The following is a 21469-nucleotide window of genomic DNA, read 5'->3' on the forward strand; positions in this document are numbered from 1 at the left end:
CCCGGCTCTGCCAGTTGTCAGCTGTGTGGCTTTGGGCAAGTCACTTCACTTCTCTGGGCCTCAGTTACCTCATCTGGAAAATGGGGATGAAGACTGTGAGCCCCCCGTGGGCCAACCTGATCACCTTGTAACCTCCCCAGCGCTTAGAACAGTGATAGTAAGCGCTTCATCAATGCCGTCGTTATTATTATCTACCCCAGCGCTTACTTCATCATCATCAATCGTATTTCTTGAGCGCTTACTGTGTGCAGAGCACTGTACTAAGCGCTTGGGAAGTACAAGTTGGCAACATATAGAGGCAGTCCCTACCCAACAGTGGGCTCACAGTCTAAAAGACTTCAGTGCTGGGCGCCTAATGAGGGCTTCACAAATCCCACCATTATTATTCTTATTATTATTGTTATTATTGGGACTGTTATTATGGGACTGTCCCTTCCTTTGGCCCCTCTCTGAGGCTCTCAGCAGCTTCTCCTTGGGGCTTCTGGGAGGTCAGGCTCTGGCCTTCAGTGACCCGTCTGCCGGTTGTGCATATGGTAGGCTATTCAGGGAGCTTTTAGCTGCTGCTTACTCAGCTACTAACGTGACAGCCGCCGCAGGAGCCGGCGGGAGAGACACAGTGCCAGACGCTACTGCTTTTAGACACAATCTCTACCCGACCCGGAGATTAGAGGCCAGGATCATCCGGAACCCGGGGCAGGAGGACGAGCCATCTCTGGCCTGCCGGGCGGGGGTGGTCCCGTGTCTGGGACGGACCTCACGGGGCAGGGGTGACTCCGGGGGCCGGAGGGAGCTCGGTCCGGCTGATATTTCAGGATTCTAGACTGTGAGCCCGCTGTTGGGTAGGGACCGTCTCTATATATCACCAACTTGTACTTCCCAAGCGCTTAGTCCAGTGCTCTGCGCACAGTAAGCGCTCAATAAATACGATTAAATGAATAAATGATTCTCAGGGGACTCATGGGGTGGCGGGGGCAAGGGGTGGCCGTTTGGAGGTTGGGTGGCCAGGTTGCTGTCTTACGTCTTCCCCCGTCAAAACTGGGCCCCTGCCTCGGGTGGGACCCGTGATAAGCCCAGCTTCCGTGGCTCAGTGGAAAGAGCCCGGGCTTTGGAGTCAGAGGTCGTGGGTTCAAATCCCATCTCCTCCAATTGTCAGCTGGGTGACTTTGGGCAGGTCACTTAACTTCTCTGGGCCTCAGTTACCTCGTCTGGAAAATGGGGATTAAGACTGTGAGCCCCCCATGGGACAGCCTGATCACTTTGTAACCTCCTCAGCGCTTAGAACAGTGCTTTGCACATAGTAACCACTTAATGCCATTAATAAGGGACTAGAGAGCTGACATTATTCTGACGACACCTGTCCACATGTTTTGTTTTGTTGTCTGTCTCTCCCTTCTAGACTGTGAGCCCACTGTTGGTAGGGTCTGTCTCTATATGTTGTCAACTTGTACTTCCCAAGCTCTTAGTACAGTGCTGTGCACACAGTAAGCGCTCAATAAATACGATTGAATGAATGAATGAACACATAGAGATGGTCCCTACCCAACAGTGGGTGCAAAGCACTGTTCTAAGCACTGGGGAGGTTGCAAGGTGATCAGGTTGTCCCACGGGGGGCTCCCAGTCTTCATCCCCATTTTCCAGATGAGGGAACTGAGGCCCAGAGAAGTGAAGTGACTTGCCCAAAGTCACACAGCTGACAATGGGCACAGCTGGAATTTGAACCCATGACCTCTGACTCCAAAGCCAGTGCATTTTCCACTGAGCCATGCTGCTTCTTTGATGAAATAGTGTCTGGCCCAGTGGCATACGCACTGTGGGAGGCCAATAAAGATTTGTGAAGGTGATGATGATGATGATGTCTCCTGGGCGTTGGCTGCAATTTCCTTCAGCTGGCTGGCTGGCTTTCCCAGCAGGGTGATAGGAGGGGTAAACTGGTGGCCTTGGGAGATAGGCTGTTTTGACCTGGTTGTTTTTTTCCGGCTCTTCAGAGTTCCCGCAGCTCCCTTTCCCTCAGCCTCACCACGGCCACCGCCACCACCACAAGCAGCGGCTGCAGTAGCTGCAAATCAATCAATCAATCGTATTTATTGAGCGTTTACTGTGTGCAGAGCACTGTACTAAGCGCTTGGGAAGTACAAGTTGGCAACATATAGAGACGGTCCCTACCCAACAGTGGGCTCACAGTCTGGAAAACAAGTGCACTGAGAAGTGTCAGGTCTCCAAGTCTCTGTAGAGGAAGGGGAGACTGTGAGCCCATTGTTGGGTAGGGACTGTCTCTATATGTTGCCAACTTGTACTTTCCAAGCGCTTAGTACAGTGCTCTGCACACCGTAAGCGCTCAATAAATACGATTGATTGATTGATTGATTGATCCCCATTTCCTCTTCTGTAGAAGCAGCGTGGCTCAGTGGAAAGAGCACGGACTTGGGAGTCAGAGGACGTGGGCGCTCATCCTGGCTCTGCCACATGCCTGCTGTGTGGACCTTGGGCAAGCCACTTCACTTCTCTGTGCCTCACTTACCTCATCCGTAAAATGGGGGTTAAGACTGTGAGCCCCACAGGGGGGCAACCCGATTTCCTCGTATCTACCCGAGTGCTTAGAACAGTGCTCGGCACGTAGTAAGCACTTAACAAATATCATTATTATTATTATTGTTATTTCCATGTTCTAGGGTTGGAGCAACCCATCTGGCCCCGAGAAGCCTCTCTCAATCAATCAATCAATCGTATTTATTGAGTGCTTACTGTGTGCAGAGCACTGTGTACTAAGCGCTTGGGAAGTACAAGTTGTCAACATATAGAGATGGTCCCTACCCAACAGCGGGCTCACAGTCTAAAAGGGGGAGACAGAGAACAAAACCAAACATACTAACAAAATAAAATAAATAGAACAGATATGTACAAGTAAAATAAATAAATAAATAGAGTAATAAATACGTACAAACATATATACATGTATATATATACATATATACTCTCTCTCTCTCTCTCTTTCTCTCTCTCTCCTCTCCCCCCCTCCTGTTGGCCCAAAGGTCATCCTTAGGGGCAAGCCAATAGGGAGGAGCAGTATGGCTTAGTATAAATGAGCCTGGGCCTCGGAGTCAGGAGACCTGCCTCTGCCACTTTCCTGCTGGGTGATCTTGGGCAAGTCACTATGCTTCTCTGGGCCTCAGTTTCCTCATCTGTGAAATGGGGGTTTAATGTCTGTTCTCCCTCCCCCTTAAACTGCAGGCCCAATGTGGGACGGGAACTGTGTCCAACCTGATTATCTTCTATCCACTCCAGCGCTTAGCAGAGTGCTCGTCACAGAATAAGCCCTTAACAAAAATTACTGTTAGTATTCTTAGGGGCAGTAGACCCGGGCTTGGCTTTCGGGGGTCCTGCATCTCCCAGCAAGTGGGGTTCTGGACACCCCCAATGCCAGGCAGCTGGGCCGGGGGGGGGGGGGGGGGCTGAAGGGGTGAGTACTCAAGTCCATGATGCTAGCATCCCCTTGCTCCCCTCCCCTCTCATATCGATAGGCTTAAGAGTCAGAAGGACCAGGGTTCTAATCCGCCACTTCTGTGCTGTGTGACCTTGGGCAAATCACTTCACATCTCTGGGTCTCGGTTACTTCATCTATAAAATGGAGTTTAAGACTGGGAGCCCCATGTGAGACAGGGACTCCGTCCATCCTGATTTTGCTTGTATCCACCCCAGCGCTTAGTTTAGTGCTTGGCACGCTGTAAGCCCATAGCAAATACCACTTGCCAGGAAGGGTCGCCAGGTGCCGAGAAGTGACTGAGCCATGGGGGTGGAGGAGAAGATTTAAGGGTTGTTCTTGCTTCCTTTCCACCTCCCCCTCCCCCTGGCGAAGTCCCTGGCTGGCACCCTCCTCCCTCTGCCTCCAGGGTGTTTGGAAACTCTTGGGGTGCTTTCGGAGGGCAAGGCCCAGGGGAATAGGTCAGGCGTTGGATGTTTGATCCCTTGTACTGACCCCATCCTGTATCTCTTGGATCTTCTCCACCAAGGCGGCTTTGTGTGTGCTCTCTCTCTCCCCCTCATCTCTCTATCTCTGCCCCCTCTACTTCTCTCTGCCCCCACAGAGCTGCGGGAAACCTTGATTCCGGAGATCACTGGGGTGTGGGGGCATCTCTGGAAATGCTCAGGTCCTAAACACGTATCTGGATGCTTCTGATTTTGTCCATCAGATCTTCCTGCCATCGATCCCTCCGTCCCCTCCAGCGAACAAAGGCCTCTTTTCTTGCATTCATCCCTGCCGCACAGCCATTTCGCCAGAGAACAATTGCTGCCATTGAAGGTTCCTTGGGCCAGGCTGCAGGCCATGCAGGGGCTGAGGAGCGGGAAGAGGCAATGGAGCGGTGGGGTTGGGGGGGGCTAACCCAGTATCATCCCATAAGAAACCAGTCCCTCGCCCTCCAGACAGCTGTCCACTCTGAGCGGGGAGGAGCCAGAAATTCTGCTCCTCTAGCCACTGCTCCTCACTGATTTTTTGTTTTTAGATTGTGTTTGACCTTGTCTTTATCCACTTTCATGCTTCGTTTCACCTTTCCTTATGTGTCTGTCAGCCAATCGTATTTATTGAGAATACCTATTTATTTAATTGTATTTATGCAGAAGCAGCGTGGCTCAGTGGAAAGAGCCCGGGCTTTGGAGTCAGAGGTCGTGGGTTCAAATTCTGACTCTGCCACTTGTCAGCTGTGTGACTTTGGAAAAGTCACTTCACTTCTCTGGGCCCAAGTTACCTCATCTGTAAAATGGGGATTAAGACTGTGAGCTCCCCCATGGGCAACCTGATCACCTTGTAACCTCTCCAGTGCTTAGAACAGTGCTTTGCACATAGTAAGCGCTTGATAAATGCCGTCATTATTATTGAGCACTTACTTGTGCAGAGCACTGTACTAAGCCCTTGGGAGCATACAATACGACAATAAACAGATACGTTCCCTGCCCACAACCTTCTCTCCCCCTTCTAGACTGTGAGCCCACTGTTGGGTAGGGACCGTCTCTATATGTTGCCAACTTGTACTTCCCAAGCGCTTAGTACAGTGCCCTGCACACAGTAAGTGCTCAATAAATACGATTGATTGATTGATTAACTAGCCTACAGTCTAGAGATGTCTTTACCTTACTGCACAAGCTGAGCCAAATCCATAGGTAATAATTGTAGTATTTGTTAAGCGCTTAATAAGTGTCAAGCACTGTACTAAGGTGTGAGGCCTTAGAACCTCCTGAGTGCTTAGAACAGTAAAACCATCCCCTTCACCCCCAGACAACTAATTCACCTCCACTTGGGTACCACACCAAGTAGCCCCTCAATAAATGCTATTACTACCACCACCACGTGGTCCAGACTTGCTCTTTTTTTAATGTCATTTATTAAGCGCTTACTATGTGCAAAGCACTGTTCTAAGTGCTGGGGAGGTTACAAGTTGATCAGGTTGTCCCCTGGGGGGCTCACAGTCTTCATCCCTATTTTACAGATTACTGAGGCACAGAGAAGTTAAGTGATTTGCCCAAAGTCACACACCTGACAGTTGGCGGAGCCAGGAGTTGAACCCATGACCTCCGACTCCAAAGTCCGGGCTCTTTCCATTGAGCCACGCTGCTCTTTGTCTCCTGGTCTCTGTCATCATCTCCACAACACAACCCATTTTTTAAAGTCTCTTTACAGATATTAAACACCCTCTAGAGAGGCAGCCTCAAAACTCAGCCAGTGGATCAGAGTGGAAAACAAACCCGTTTCCCCCAAGGGTAGGACGAACCAGTCCCCTCTCCCCTCTTTTTCATTTTTCATTGTCAACAATGGTATTTATTGAACTCTTACTCTGTGCAGGGCACTGTATTAGGCGCTTGGAAAAATACAACAGAGTTAGCAGATGTGTTCCCAGATCGTGTTATCTTTCAATTGTGTGAGCCCGCTAAGAGCCAAGGACTGGGTCTAATTTCCCCTTGGGTATTCTTTCCCAGCACTCAGTGCAGCGCTTGGCATGTAGTAATTGCTTACTTATTTAATTACCATTTAATCTACCATTATAGCTGGGTAATAATAATAATGACATTTATTAAGTGCTTACCATGTGCAAAGCACTGTTCTAAGCGCTACTGGATCTGGAGGTGGAGGCGTAATAATGATCATTTCGGTTTTTGTTAAGCCCTATGGGCCAGGACCTATACTAAGTCCTGGGGTAGATACAATCAATCAATCAATCAATCGTATTTATTGAGTGCCTTCTGTGTGCAAAACACTGTACTAAGTGCTTGGGAGAGTAATAATATAACAGAATTGGTAGACATAGCCCCTGCCCACGATGAGCTCACAATCTAGAGACAAGATTGTCTCTGTTGCTGAATTGTACTTTCCAAGCGCTTAGCACAGTGCTCTGCACACAGTAAGCGCTCAATAAATACGATTGAATGAATGAATGAATCATCAGGCTGGACACAGTCCCTAAACCAAACGGGGCTCACAGCCTGAAGGGAAGGGAAAACCGGTATTTCATCCCCATTTTCCAGTTGAGGAAACGGAGGCCCAGTGTCATTGAATGAGTTGTCCCAGGCCACACAGCAGGTCAGTCGCAGAGCGTCATCCTCTAGGCTGTAAGCTCTCTGTGGGCAAGGAATGTGCCTGTTTCTTGTTATAGTGTACTGTCCCAAGAGTTTAGTACAGTACTCTGCGTTCAATAAATATGATTGAATAAATCAATGAAAGATTCGAACCCAGGAACTCCAACTCCCAGGCCTGTTTCCTTTCTACTAGGCCATGCTGCTTCTCGTGGTGCCTGTTTCTTGTTATAGTGTACTCTCCCAAGAGTTTAGTATAGTACTCTGCGTTCAATAAATATGATTGAATAAATCAATGAAAGATTCGAACCCAGGTACTCCAACTCCCAGGCCTGTTTCCTTTCTACTAGGCCATGCTGCTTCTCGTGGTGCCTGTTTCTTGTTATAGTGTACTCTCCCAAGAGTTTAGTACAGTACTCTGCGTTCAATAAATATGATTGAATAAATCAATGAAAGATTCAAACCCAGGTACTCCAACTCCCAGGCCCGTTTCCTTTCTACTAGGCCATGCTGCTTCTCGTGGTGCCTGTTTCTTGTTATAGTGTACTCTCCCAAGAGTTTAGTACAGTATTCTGCGCCCAATAAATATGATTGAATAAATCAATGAAAGATTCGAACCCAGGTACTCCAACTCCCAGGTCCGTTTCCTTTCTACTAGGCCATGCTGCTTCTCGTTGGTGCTGGAGGGTGAGGTATTGGGGAGAGGCACCCGGGGCGTGGGGAGGGGTTGCCTCTCCTGCCAGCACATCTGGAGTTCCTGGGCGAGAGGGGGACTCTGTGGGTGAAAGTTCTCGGGTGTGACCTCAGTGCCCTTCCCTCTAAGGGAGCTGGCTTGGTGGGAGGAGAATGGTTTCTGTCCCATCCTGAGAAGATGAAAGGACCCTTCCCGCCCCCGGAACCCCACAGGCAGTGTGGATAGCATGTCTGTCGGCCTCAGTGATGGGGTTTGGACGGGGCAGGAGCCCAGGGACTCATTTGGCTGGCTGGGAAGTGGCACAGAGGCCAGGGCAGGGCTGAGTCAGGAAACCCAAATCCCTGATGTCGGTGACCAGAGGGTCTAATTTTACCCTGCTGGAGGGGAGGGGAGGGCCAAGAGGAACAGAACCTCAGCTCTAGACTCACTGCAGGACGGACGGCCTCCCCCTGCTCCTCTGCCTGCCCCCCTTCCCCCCGTCCCCCTCCCCCTCTGCCCAAGCCACCTCCTTTCACTTTCCACCCCTGGTTCAGAGCAGGTTGAAGCCCACGGGGTCGTGGGGGGCGGGGGCCCTCCCAAGTCCTTTACTCTGCAAAAATGCAACCTCGTGGCCACCAAAAGGAAGTTGACCCTGAAACAACGGCCCACTTTATAGCAATAACTCGGCTTCGTTTCGTCAGTGTGGTCGGCGGGTTCCCCTAGCCGTTTGCAGAGCTTCAACCGAGAGAAGCAGCATGGCGTAGCAGATGGAGCCCCAGCCTGGGAGTCAGAGGACGTGGGTTCTGATCCCAGCTCTGTCGCTTGTCTTCTGCGTGACCTCGGGCAAGCCACTTCACTTCTCTGGGCCTCAGTTACCTCACCTGCAAACTGGGGATTGAGACCGTGAGTCCCCCGTGGGACAGGGACTGTGTCCAACCCGATTTGCTTGTATCCACAGAAATGCTTAGTTCAGTGCCTGAAGCAGTGTGGCTCAGAGGAAAGAGCAAGGGCTTTGGAGTCAGAGGTCATGGGTTCAAATCCCGACTCTGCCAATTGTCAGCTGTGTGACTTTGGGCAAGTCACTTCACTTCTCTGGGCCTCAGTTACCTCATCTGTAAAATGGGGATGAAGACTGTGAGCCCCCCGTGGGACAACCGGATCACCTTGTATCCTCCCCAGTGCTTAGAACAGTGCTTTGCACATAGTAAGTGCTTAATAAATGCCATTATTATTATTATTATTCACTTCTCTGTGCCTCAGTTTCCTCATCTGTAAAATGGGGATTAAGACCGTAAGCCTCCTGTGGGACAACCTGATCACCTTCTAGTAATAATAATAATAGTAATGATGCCATTTGTTAAGCGCTTACTATGTGCAAAGCACTGTTCTAAGCACTGAATAACCTCCCCACTTAAGCTTAAGTGCTTAAGGTAAGCACTTAATAAACACCATCATTATAGTAAGTGCTTAACAAATTTCGCACATAGTAAGCGCTTAACATATGCCATTGTTATTATTAAATACCATTATTATTATTAATAGTAACAACAACGATAATAATAAGGTGGTTATGAAGAGCTTACGACATGTCAGGCATTGCATATGGGGTAGATACAAAGCAGCAGCTTTGGATATAGGGTAGGTACATAGCAGTGGGGTAGATACAAAGCAGTAGCTACGTGGTCAGCTCCTCCAGGGCAGGGATCCTGTCTATCGCTTCTGTTGGACTCTCCCAAATACTTAGTACAGTGTTCTGCACATGATCGGCGCTCAATAGCTGCCAGCGATCGATCGACTGATTGAAGGGGGAGAGTTCCAGAGCCTGATTACGCTTTGCCTCTCAGGCTAGGTCAATGCCAGAGCAGCCTTGAGGATCTGGGGTAGTGTCTTCAGTCCCCTGCTTCCCAGTGCATCTCAGCCAGGGGCCGGGATCTTCGAAGATTCCCATCGTCCCATCGGCACAATCCGTTCCACCGCCTGGCTCGGATGCCCAGCCGAGGACAGCGTGCTCCCTGGGAACTAACGTCCTGACCGGGGTAATGGGGCCTATCAGATACCGTCGCCTCCTCGTCCCGAATCTCCTCTCCATCTTGGCCTAGGTAGGTAGCTCCAGTGCCCCAACTGAGGCTGGGCATCTCAAGGCAGAACCCAATCGGTGGGGCAGGAGAGGCCGCAGAGGATGAGGTGTACGATCTGATCCCAGCTGAGCCTCGGGGGGAATGCAGGCCCCTAAATGGTCCCGATCCCGGTGGCCGCCTTGGGCTGCAGAAGGATAATGGTGGGAATGAGAACTGTGCCCTCAGGAAGACAGGTAGGGTTGATCGGCGGGGAGGGGGGAGCAGATTGAGAACATTGTGCCATCACTGCAGCCCCGGAAGAATTGATTGGCCTCTTTTGTACACCACCTGGCTACAGCCTCTACCAATCAATCAATCAGTGGTATTTACTTAACAATAATAATAATAATAATAATGTCATTTATTAAGCACTTACTATGTGCAAAGCACTGTTCTAAGTGCTGGGGAGGTTACAAGGTGATCAGGTTGTCCCGTGGGGGGCTCACAGTTTAAATCCCCATTTTACAGATGAGGTAACGGAGGCACAGAGAAGTTAAATGACTTGCCCAAAGTCACACAGCTGACAAGTGGAGGAGGTGGGATTTGAACGCATGACCTCTGACTCCCAAGCACATGCTCTTTCCACTGAGCCACGCTGCTTCCCTACTGTACTAAGCGCTCGGGAGAGTACAACAGAATTAGCAGACACGTTTCCTGTCCGTAACATGCTTACAGTCTAGAAGACTCCCTCCCACCCCCAATATTAATCAATCAATCAATGGTATTTTCTGAGTACTTATGGTGTGCAGAGGGCTGTACTAAGCACTTGGGAGAGTACAGTACAACAGGGTTGATAGACTCCATTAAGGTAGACTCCTCTTCCCAGAGGCCTTCCCGGTTTAAGCCCTCTTTTCTCCGGCTCCATCTCCCTTCTGTGTCGTCTATTCACTTGGATCTGTGCTCTTTGGGAGTTTGATATTCGCCCCATCCACAAGAGCACAGCCACTTATGTACACCCATCTCTATATTACATATTATAAATTTCTTATTTCTGTTAATGTCCATCTCCCTCTCTTGACTGTAAGGTCTTTGTGGGCAGGGAGTATGTTTGCTAATCTTGTACTCACTAAAACATCAGGCCTGCTAGAGATTTATTACCTCAGAGCTGCCTCAGGATTAATAACTCATTATCTCAAAGATCCCAGAGGGTTAATCTTCTTTGGTTTATCCTGAACAGGTACTCTGGGAGAGCTGAGGGAGAGGCCCACTGGAGGGAAAGAAGGAGAGAGGGGAGATGAAAACTCCCATTTGGGCCTTGGAACAATGGGGCATAAGTTCTGGAACTCTTTTCTTTTTTGCATTTGTTTCTCATGGTATCTGCTACGTGCTTTGAGAGATGGACATAAATAGAAAGAAGTACTTCATTCATTTAATCATATTTATCGAGCACTTACCGTGTGCAGAGCACTTGGGAAAGTACAATACAGCAATAAAGAGTGACAGTCCCTGCCCACAATGAGCTCATAGTCTAGAGCGGGGGGAGACAGACGCTAATACAAATAAACAGGCATCGATATAAATAAATAAGATTACAGATGTATACATAATGGGGAGTGGGGGGCGGGGAGAGCAAATCAGAGTGACGCGGAATAGAGTGGGAGATGAGGAAAAGTGCGGCTTAGTCTGGGAAGGCCTCTCGGAGGTCGCGTAACTAGTTAGCATGCCTGAGTCTCGGAAGTAATTTATAATATGTAATTTAAAGATGTGTATGTAAGTGCTGCACTGTTGAGGGTGGGGTGAATGTTGAAACTCACCTGTGCTGGCCAGCAGCGACATGGGAGAGAGTAGAGGGCGGAGACTCAAGTTTACTGCACGGAAGGAGGCAGTGGTAAACCACTTCCGTATTTTTACAAAAAAACCCTCCATGGATCCACTATCAGAACGATTGCAGATGGAGTTGGGGGGTTCTGCAGGAGATAATAATAATAATAATTATGATGGCATTTATTAAGTGCTTACTATGTGCAAAGCACTGTTCTAAGCGCTGGATGTGCCCCTGGAGTCACTATGGGTCGGAAACGACTCGACAGCATGACAAGTTAAGTGCTTACTATGTGCCAACCCTTTCTCACAATTACTGTGGCATTTGTTTAGTGCTTACTAGGTGCCAGGCACTGTTCTAAGCACTGGGATAGATTCAAGCTGGACACAGTCCCTGTCCCATGTGGGGCTCACAGCCTTAATCCCTATTTTACAGATGAGGTAACTGAGGCACAGAGAAGTGAAGTGACTTGTCCCAGGTCACCAGACGAGTGGCGGAGCTGAGATTCGAACCCAGGTCCTCTGAACTGTTCGTCTAGCAAAGAGCACAGAAGTTGCTTCTTCGGCTAGGGTCCGTTTCAAAGCAAGTGGCCGGGCTTGCCCCTCTTTGCTCTCGCGCCTGGATTCGCCGTGCTCCTTGTTTTCCGCTCAGGGTCTCTCTTCAAGCTCCTGAGGGGATAAGAAGGGGACAAGTGTCCGTCTGGTCCAAGGAATGCAGATTCACCCAATCAGTCGATCAATCAATGGTATTTATCGAGTATGTATTGTATGCGGAGCCCGTACTAAACGCTTGGGAGAGTGCAACATAACGCAGGATGAGCAGAGGGCACTTTGTTTGCTCGTTGCGGGCAGGGAACGTGTTTTCCAACTCTGTTGTGTTGTACTCTCCCAAGTGCTTTGAACAGTGCTCTGCACACGGTAAGCGCTCAATAAATACCATTGATTGATCGACTGATTATTGGCTGACAGTGATGTCTGAGCTTGGGGAGGTCTCTGCTGCCCCTCTTCTCCTATTGGAGAAGCAGCGTGGCTCAGTGGAAAGATCCCGGGCTTTGGAGTCAGAGGTCATGGGTTCAAATCCCAACTCCACCAACTGTCAGCTGTGTGACTTTGAGCAAGTCACTTCACTTCTCTGGGCCCCAGTTACCTCATCTGTAAAACGGGGATTAAGATTGTGAGCCCCACGTGGGACAACCTGATCACCTCGTAACCTCCCCAGCGCTTAGAACAGTGCTTTGCACATAGTAAGTGCTTAAGAAATACCATCATCATCATCATTGGATTGTTGATTCCTCCAGGGCAAGGATGGCGCATGGCCTAGTGGCAAGAGCATGGACTTGAGAGTCAGAGGGCATGGGTTCTAATCCTGCCTCCGCCACTTGTCTGCTGAGTGACCTTAACTTCTCTGTGCCTCAGTTACCTCATCTGTAAAATGGGGATTAAGACTGTGAGCCCCACATGGGACAACCTGATTACCTTGTATCTACTCCAGTGCTTGGCACATAGTAAGGGCTTAACAAATACCATAATAATAATTATTATTATTACTTGGATGCTCCCAAGTTCAGCCCACTGTAGTTGTGGAAGCGAACGCTATTCAATCATTGGAATTGACTGAGCACTTACTTAAGCAGAACACTGTACTAAGTACTCAGGAGAAGAACAAAACGGCGGTCAACACGACCGTAATGAACGAATTAGGAGCAGGAGAGGGAAGTAGGTAGGAGGAAATGGAGACCTGGATGTTTTGAAAACGTCCAGTCACACTGGTCACTTTTTACAGAACGTTCTGTACTCCAAACTTATTGGTCACTGGAACAGGCTGAGTGCAGTTAAACAGATCTTGTCAGTTCCTGGAAGATAAGAGCTTTAAAAAGCCAGTCACATAAGCCTCTCAAAGGCAACAAGGCAAGTCCCCATTGGGTTGGATTCTCACCGACTTTGCAACACGGGAATCATGCTCCAGGCTGGCCAGTACTCCTGCTAAGCCCCTGTCAGCAGCTGACTTAGTAATCGTGCTACTGGTTAAGTGCTTACAGGGTGCCGAGCATTGTACTAAGCGTTGGGGGTAGATATAAGTTAATCAGATTGGACAAAGCCCCTGTCCTCTACAGGGCTTGCAGTCTAAGGAGGGAAGGAGTGGGAGCAGGGAGAAGGGAGGGCCTCCTGGGTGCAGAGCACTGTACTAAGCGCTTGGGAGAGGACAATCCAGCTGAGTTGGTAGACACATCCCAGGCCCACAACGAGCAGAAGAACAGCTCTAATTAATCGGTATCATACCACCAAGTGAGACTCAGTTACCTGATGGACACTTCTAGACTGTGAGCCCGCTGTTGGGTAGGGACCGTCTCTATATGTTGCAAACTTGTACTTCCCAAGCGCTTAGTACAGTGCTGTGCACACAGTAAGCGCTCAATAAATACGATTGAATGAATGAAAGGGGGGTAGGAGGGAGGAGATGGGGGAGGGAGGTGAGGAAGGGGAAGGGGGAGAAATGAGGGAGAGAGAGAGGAAGAGAGAGAGATGCCTGTCTCCCCCTTTAGACTGCAAGCTCATTGTGGTCACGGAATGTGTCTACTAACCCTATTGTATTATACTCTCCCAAGGATTTAGTACAATGCTCTGCATACAGTAAGTCCTCAATAAATGCTACTGATGATATACATGGATTATATGCATTCATTCATTCAGTCGTATTTATTGAGCCCTTACTGTGTGCAGGGCACTGCACTAAGTGCTTGGGAGAGTACAATACAACAATAAACAGACACATTCCCTGCCCACAATGAGTTTACAGTCTTGGGGGGAGACAGACATTAATATAAATATATAAATTACAGATATTCACATGTGGGACTGGGAGGGAGGAAGAACAAAGGGAGTAAGTCAGGGTGAAGCAGAGAGGAGTGGGAGAAGAGGAAAGGGGGGCTTAGTCTGGGAAGGCTTCTTGGAGGAGATGTGTCTTCAATAAGGGGAGAGCAATCATCTGTCGGACTTGAAGGAGGGGAGAGTAATTGTTGGATTTGAGGAGAGGCAGGATGCGGGCGAGGGGTAGGTGGCTAGATAGAGGAGATCAAGTCACAGTGGGAAGGTTAGCAATTAGAGGAGCAAAGTGTGCAGGATGGGTTGTAATAGGAGAGTAGCGAGGTGAGGTAGGAGGGGGCAAGGTGATTGAGTGCTTTGAAGCTAATGGTGAATAATTTTTGTTTGATGCAGAGGTGGATGGGCAACCATTCGAGTTTTTTGAGGAATGGGGAAACATGTCCTGAATGTTTTTGTAGAAAAGTGATCCGGGCAGCACAGTGAAGTATGGACTGGAGTGGGGAGAGACAGGAGGCTGGGAGGTCAGTACAGAAGCTGATGCACTAATCCAGGCGGGATAGGATGAGCGATTGGATTAATGTGGTAGCAGTTTGGATGGAGGGGAAAGAGTGGATTTCAGCGATGTTGCGAAGGTGGGACCGACAGGAATTAGTGACGGATTGGATATGTGGGTTGAATGAGAGAGAAGAGTTAAGGATAATGCCAAGGTTATGGGCTTGTGAGACAGGAAGGATGGTAGTGCCATCTACAGTGATGGGAAAGTGAGGGGGAGGACAGGGTTTGGGTGTGAAGATAAGGACTTCTGTTACGGACATGTTTAGCTTGAGGTGACGGGAGGACATCCAAGTAGAGATGCCTTAAAGGCTGGAGGTAATGTGAGGCTGCAGAAAGGGAGAGAGATCAGGGAAGGAGATGTAGCTATATATACAGAATACAAATATATATAATATAATTTATATTCTAATGTGCAATATTTAAAATACAAATATGCACATACATAAATAATTGATAAGCCTTGGTCTAGATAGTATTTTTGTTATTTTTTTTATAGTGCCAGGAACTATACTAAGCACTGGGTAGATACAAGGTTGGACACAATCCCTGTCCCACATGGGGCTCAGAGTCTTAAACCCCATTTTACAGTTGGGGTAAAGGAGGCACAGAGAACTCTCCAGTGGCTGCCTGTCAACCTATGAATCAAGCAAAAACTCCTCACTCTCAGCTTCCAGGCTCTCCATCCCTTCGGCCCCTCCTACCTCACCTCCCTTCTCTCCTTCTCCAGCCCAGCCCGCACCCTCCGCTCCTCTGCCGCTAACCTCCTCACTGTGCCTCATTCTCGCCTGTCCCGCCGTCCTTCCCCTGGCCTGGAATGCCCTCCCTCTGCCCACCCGCCAAGCTAGCTGTCTTTCTCCCTTCAAGGCCCTACTGAGAGCTCACCTCCTCCAGGAGGCCTTCCCAGACTGAGCCCCCTTTTTCCTCTCCTCCTCCCATCCCCCCTGCCCTACCTCCTTCCCCTCCCCACAGCCCCTGTATATATGTTTGTACAGATTTATTACTCTATTTTACTTGTACATATTTACTATTCTATTTATTTTGTTAATGATGTGCATATAGCTTTAATTCTATTTGTTCTGACGATTTTGACAGCTGTCTACATGTTTTGTTTTGTCGTCTGTCTCCCCCTTCTAGACTGTGAGCCCGTTGTTGGGTACGGACCGTCTCTATATGTTGCTGACTTGTACTTCCCAGGCGCTTAGTACAGTGCTCTGCACACAGTAAGCGCTCAATAAATACAGTTGAATGAATGAATGAAGTAACTTGTCCAAGGGCACACAGCGGACAGGTGGTGGAGCTGGAATTAGAACCCAGGTCCTTCTGACTCCCGGCCTGTGCTCTTTCTGCTAGGCTATGCTGCTGCTTGTACATGGTATTTATTAAGTGCTTACTATGTGCCAAGCCCTGGGGAAGGCACAAGATAATCAGGTTAGATACAGTCCCTTCCCCACGGGGCTCACAGTCTAAAGGGGAGGGAGAACAGATCTTGAATTCCCACTTTTAAGATCAGGAAAATGAGGCTCAGAGAAGTTGAGTGACTTGCCCAACCCTATACCAGGCAATTGGCAGAGCCGGAATTAGAACTCGGTGTCCTCTGATTTTCCAGACCCATACTCTATGTACTAGGGCACACTGTTTCTCAGTGTGGCGTGGCTCACTGGACAGAGCCCGGGCTTGGGAGTTAGAAGTCATGGGTTCAAATCCCGGCCCCGCCAACTGTCAGCTGTGTGACTTTGGGTAAGTCACTTCACTTCTCTGCGCCTCAGTTACCTCATCTGTAAAATGGGCATTAAGACTTTGAGCCCCACGTGGCACAACCTGATCACCTTGTATCCTCCCCAGTGCTTAGAACAGTGCTTTGTACACAGTAAGCGCTTAATAAATGTCATCATTGTTATTATTAGTAATCAGGAAAGGCTTTCTGTAGGTGATGGACTTTAGGGAGGCCTATGAAGATTGGGAGAGCTGTAGTCTGGAAGGTGGTATGATCCGGGTGAGCCAATCTAGACTTAAGGGTTCTGGGAAAGGAGAGCCGCCATGATGACGTACTTGAGGCTGGATTCTGGAAGTTGTCATTTAGCCCTGCCTGACCCGATCAGTATCTGCCTTCTCTTCAGGCAGAATCTAGAAATGCTCTCTCTCTCTTTGGGTGGACACAATTGAACCCCTGCTCCTGAGTGATCAGCTCCGTCAGCTGGAGAGATCTAATCCCTGGGTTCCCAGAACCTTTCCCTGTCAGTTCGGATGTGTCTCCAGCTTGTCTGACCTCTTCCTGGGAGGGAAATGGGGTCAAGAGATTGAAGGATGTGTATCTCTCCTCTTCTTTCCTCTTCTCCCCCTTCTCTTCCTCTTTGCCTCTTCTTTCCCCCTTCTCGTCTCTCCCCTCTTCTCTTAGTTCCTTGTCCATCTCTCTCCCTCTCTATCCCTCCCCCCTCTCTTCATCTCCCTCACTCCTCTCCATCCATCTCCATCTCTCTCCTTCTTCGGCTCTTCCCTCTCCACCGCTTTCCCACTCCATCTCCCTCTCTCCCTCTCCCTCTCTCTCTGACTTTCCTATCCTTTCTCCCTCCCTGCAGTGTAGATCTCCTGTAACCTCCCTTCTCCTTCTTCTGCAGGGGAGAAGAGGTTTGAGTTTAACCGGTCTGAGCCCCACCTGGTGCTGTTCCACGAGCCAGGAAGCCACTCCGTCTACGTGGGAGGCCGCGGGAAGCTCTACTACTTTGACTTCAACCATCAGGAGAACAATTTCAAGGTACAGGGCCTCCATCGTGGTCCAGGGCCAGTTTCTCGCATTTGGCCACCCCGAGATGGGAAGAAAATTTTTGGTCCGTTTTTTGGGAGGTTGGTGACGGCTCTGGGGCTACTGGATGTGAATAGGGCCGGGAACGTTCCCTGGGGTCCTCAGCATCACACGATGACCTCATAAGGAACGGTTTCCTGAAATCCACCCAGGTCTGTACAAGCCCAGGGCATTTTTTGGGGGGGAACGTCCCTGACCCCTCACCTTTTCCAGAGTCACCGGTTTCCCTCCTGGACACCCCAGAACAGGGGCACCACTTCTGAGTCATGGAACTCGGCGGCAGGAGCGGAGACTGGGCGCTGACAGTGAGAACACCTGACGTAGAGGGAAAATATAACTCCAAGTCATATCTATTTTAGAACAACACATTAAAATGTCAAGGATATAATAATAGGAAAAGTAAATAATTAATGCAATGTACTAACAATTTAAATCGCCCCATGATCTCAAAATGGCTGTGCTTCACAAGTCCCGAATAGAAAATCCTCGCGGATAGAGAAGCAGCGTGGCCTAGTGGAAAGAGTACGGGCCCGGGAGTCAGAGGACCTGGGTTCTAATCTCAGCTCTGCCAGTTGCTTGCTGTGTGACCATGGCACGTTTGATGTACTTATTGATTGGGAAGGAGAATGGGTTTTGAAGGTTTAATAGTGTAGAACGAAAGATCTGGAATACTCCAGGGCACTTTCCCTGAATAATCTGGGAGACTGCTGTGTCCTCCGGGAGAATTTGAGAGCGGGCTTGACAAAGCCCAAAGTTCCCCAGCAAATCAGCAGCCGAACAGGGCTCGGAATCAGGTGTGTCTGGCCTCAGACTCCGTGCTCGCTCCACTAAGAGATTTTTTTCCAATAGCAGTTTAAGATCCTTGAGTTGGGAATACAAGATCCCCTGGCTTTGACTGTGACTCGGATGGCCATTCGTCCAGTTTTCCCGTCCCCCTTTCAGTATGGAAAAAGCTCCGGTCGCCTTTACATCCGGGCTTTAATTATGCTAAGCTCCGGACCTTCCTTCCCCTGATGCCGTTGAGCGGCATCCACATTCTGGGGACCCCAGGAGGGAAACTTATTGGCTCCAGAAGAAGTCGTAAGGGGAGACCTGTCCTAAAGTCAGGCCAACTTGGCTTACTGCCACTAATTGGCGCGAATGATGACTTTATGCCAAGTCTCTGGCATAATGCATAGAATGCGGCCCCTGTCTGATCGATGTCTACAATGGCTTTTGGGAGCCAACCTAACCATAAGGCTGCACTGCCTTGGGTGGGGGAGATTCAAATCTCCTTCCAAGAGGTCAGGGGAACAGTTTTCCCTAGCTTGGGGGGTTCATTGGCCTCTCCTTCTTTCTCCTTTCCAGGAAGACATCGATTCCACCAATGGGGACTGCCCCAAGGACCAGGTGAGTCTGGCTTCCTCGCGCTATAGCTGGGTCCCGGCCCAGCCCAGGTGGCTGCTACAGGTGGGCGTGGGGTCTGACGCAGCCACGTCAGCCGGGCCTCTGTCCTCTCCCCAACTATTGCCTCACACAGCTGACAGTTGGTGGAGCCGGGATTTGAACCCATGACTCCTGACTCCAAAGCCCGTGCTCCAGGGCTACCCTCTTGCGACTCAGGGCAAGGGTCATCCAGATTGCACTTGAATCTGTGACCTTTGGGCATTTGATGCTCACCCCAAAGCACTTAAATCTATAAATGATGCATTATAAATTATTTATTTACATTAATGTCTGTCCCCGGCTCTAGACTGTAAGCTCTCTGTGGGCAGGAAACTGTCAGGCCCATGATGTTTCCGCTACACCACACTTCCTCCCAAAGTGGGGTGGGAAGTGGGGTGGCGAGAGGGACAGTCACTCTTCACATCAGCCCTACCTGCAGCTGCCTGGGGCTCCAGCTAAACAATCAATCAATCAATAGTATTTATTGAGCATTTACTGTGGGCAGAGCTCTGTAATAATAATAATAATAATGATGGTACTTGTTAAGCACTTACTATGAGCCAAGCACTGTTCTAAGTTCTGGAGTAGATACAAGTAGATACCTCCTCTGTAAAATGGGGATTAAGACTGTGAGCCCCCCTGTGGGACAACCTGAGCACCTTGTATCTCCTCAGCACTTAGAACAGTGCTTTGCACATAGTAAGTGCTTAATAAATGCCATTATTATTATTATTATTATACAAGGTAAGCAAGCTGTCCCACATGGGGCTCACAGTCTTAATCCCCATTTTACAGATTAGGGAACTGAGGCTCAGAGAAGTTAAGAGGCTTGCCCAAGGTCACACAGCAGACAAGTGGCAGAGCCGGGATTAGAACCCACGACCTCTGACTCCCAAGCCCGGGCTCTTTCTACTAAGCCACACTTCTTCTCTGTACTCAGAGCTTGAGTGAGTACAGTACTACAGCAGAGTTGGTAGGCATGTTCCCTGCTCATAAGGAGCATACGGTCTAGAGGAGAGCTTAATATATTAATATAAATATAATGTAAATTAATATAAATAAATACATTACGGATATGGACATAGGTGTTGTGGGGCTGCAGGTGGGTGAATAAATGGTTCAATTCCAAGTGTGAGGGCAACACAGAAGGGAGAGGGCTTAGTCAATTAAGGCCTCTTGGAGAAGGTGTGATTTTTAACAAGGCTTTGAAAGTGGGGAGGGTGATCGTCTGTCTGATAGAAGTGAAGCAGGAGAGAGTTTCAGGCCAGAGGCAGGATGTGGGAGAGGGATGCTCGGGGATCATGGATTTAGTTAGCCCCCTCAGCCTCCTCTTCTCCAAGAGCAAAAATCCCAGCTCTTTTAGCTCGAGTCCTTAATTAATTACTAAATTAATTGTGGTATTTAAGTGCTTACTATGTACCAGGAACTGTACAAAGTGCTGGGGTAGATACAAGCTAATCAGGTTAGAGACAGCCCTTGTCCCACATGGGGCTCACAGCCTTAATCCCCGTGTGACAGATGAGATAACAGCGTGGCTCAGTGGAAAGAGCGTGGCCTTGGGAGTCAGAGGTCATGGGTTCTAATCCTGGCTCTGCCACTTGTCAGCTGTGTGACTTTGGGCAAGTAACTTCACTTCTCTGGGCCTCAGTGACCTCATCTGGAAAATGGGGATTAAGACTGTGAGTCCCCTGTGGGACAACCTGATTACCTTGTATCTCCCCCAGTGCTTAGAACAGTGCTTGGCGCATAGTAAGCACTTAACAAATACCAAAATTATTATTATTTTATTATATTACATTACCGACTTGTACTTCCCAAGCGCTTAGTACAGTGCTCTGCACAAGTAAGCGCTCAATAAATACGATTGAATGAATTATTAATTATTATTACAACTGAGGCACAGAGAAGTGGCGTGACTTGCCTGAGGTCTCACGGCAGATGAGCGGTAGAGCCGGGATTAGAACTCAGTCCTACTGACTCTCAGGCCCAGCATCTCTGTAGAGCAGGTGTGACTCGGCTAGGCGCCCACTGAGTCCTCCGCAGTCCAGCTTCCTGCTGGTGATTGAGAAAGGGCCTCAAAGTGGCGACAACTGGGGTTTCCTCTGTGGCAGCTGAGGTCTCAGTGGGGCCCTGATGACCTGAACTCTCTCTCTCCTCTCCTCTCCTCTCCTCTCTTCTCTCTCCACCTGTCTGTTTCTGTCTCTCCGTGGCCCTCTCTCTGGCTCTCTGTCTCTCCCCCAGGACTGCGGTAACTACCTCACCCTCCTGGAGAAGCAGGACAATGGCCTTTTGATCTGTGGAACCAGGGCCCGACATCCCTCATGCTGGTTTCGAGTGAGTTCAGGGGTTAGGACTCTCCCGGCCCCTGATTTGGACGTTACTGATCTAAGACTCCAACCCTGAGATGGGGGGGAGTCCATCCCTGGTCATGGAGGGATGGGGGGACTCAGGGAAATGGCAGCTAAGGCCCAGGGGGCCGTGTGGCAAGCCGACTTGGCCTCCGAAGGCTCCGGATGGAGGGGCTGCTGACCCCAGAGGGGTTCGGCAGCTGTGTGGGCGGGTGGCTGCACGCTCCAGGATCCTGCTGCTGCTGTTCACCGCTGACTCTGAACATTTCCTCTCTCCGCTCTCCAGGCAAATGGGACCACAAAGTTCCAGGGCGAAAAGCGAGGCTATGCACCTTTCAGCCCTAATGAGAACTCCTTGGTTCTGATAGATGGTAGGTGGAGAATTTACCCTCTGGGCTTGGGGGCT

At 49.4% G+C, this 21469-nt stretch overlaps 1 protein-coding gene across 1 annotated transcript in view; it reads left to right on the forward strand.

Moving 5' to 3' along the window:
- Positions 1-21469, forward strand: part of SEMA7A (semaphorin 7A (John Milton Hagen blood group)) — a 66613-nt gene that overhangs the window by 25646 nt on the left and 19498 nt on the right. Inside the window, 4 exon segments of the mRNA XM_038767077.1 lie at positions 17106-17242; positions 18638-18679; positions 20957-21049; positions 21350-21434. Coding sequence (XP_038623005.1) covers positions 17106-17242; positions 18638-18679; positions 20957-21049; positions 21350-21434 — 357 coding nt within the window.

This window comes from Tachyglossus aculeatus, chromosome 26 (genome assembly GCF_015852505.1).
Source record: "Tachyglossus aculeatus isolate mTacAcu1 chromosome 26, mTacAcu1.pri, whole genome shotgun sequence".
In the NCBI taxonomy this organism is placed as follows: domain Eukaryota; kingdom Metazoa; phylum Chordata; class Mammalia; order Monotremata; family Tachyglossidae; genus Tachyglossus; species Tachyglossus aculeatus.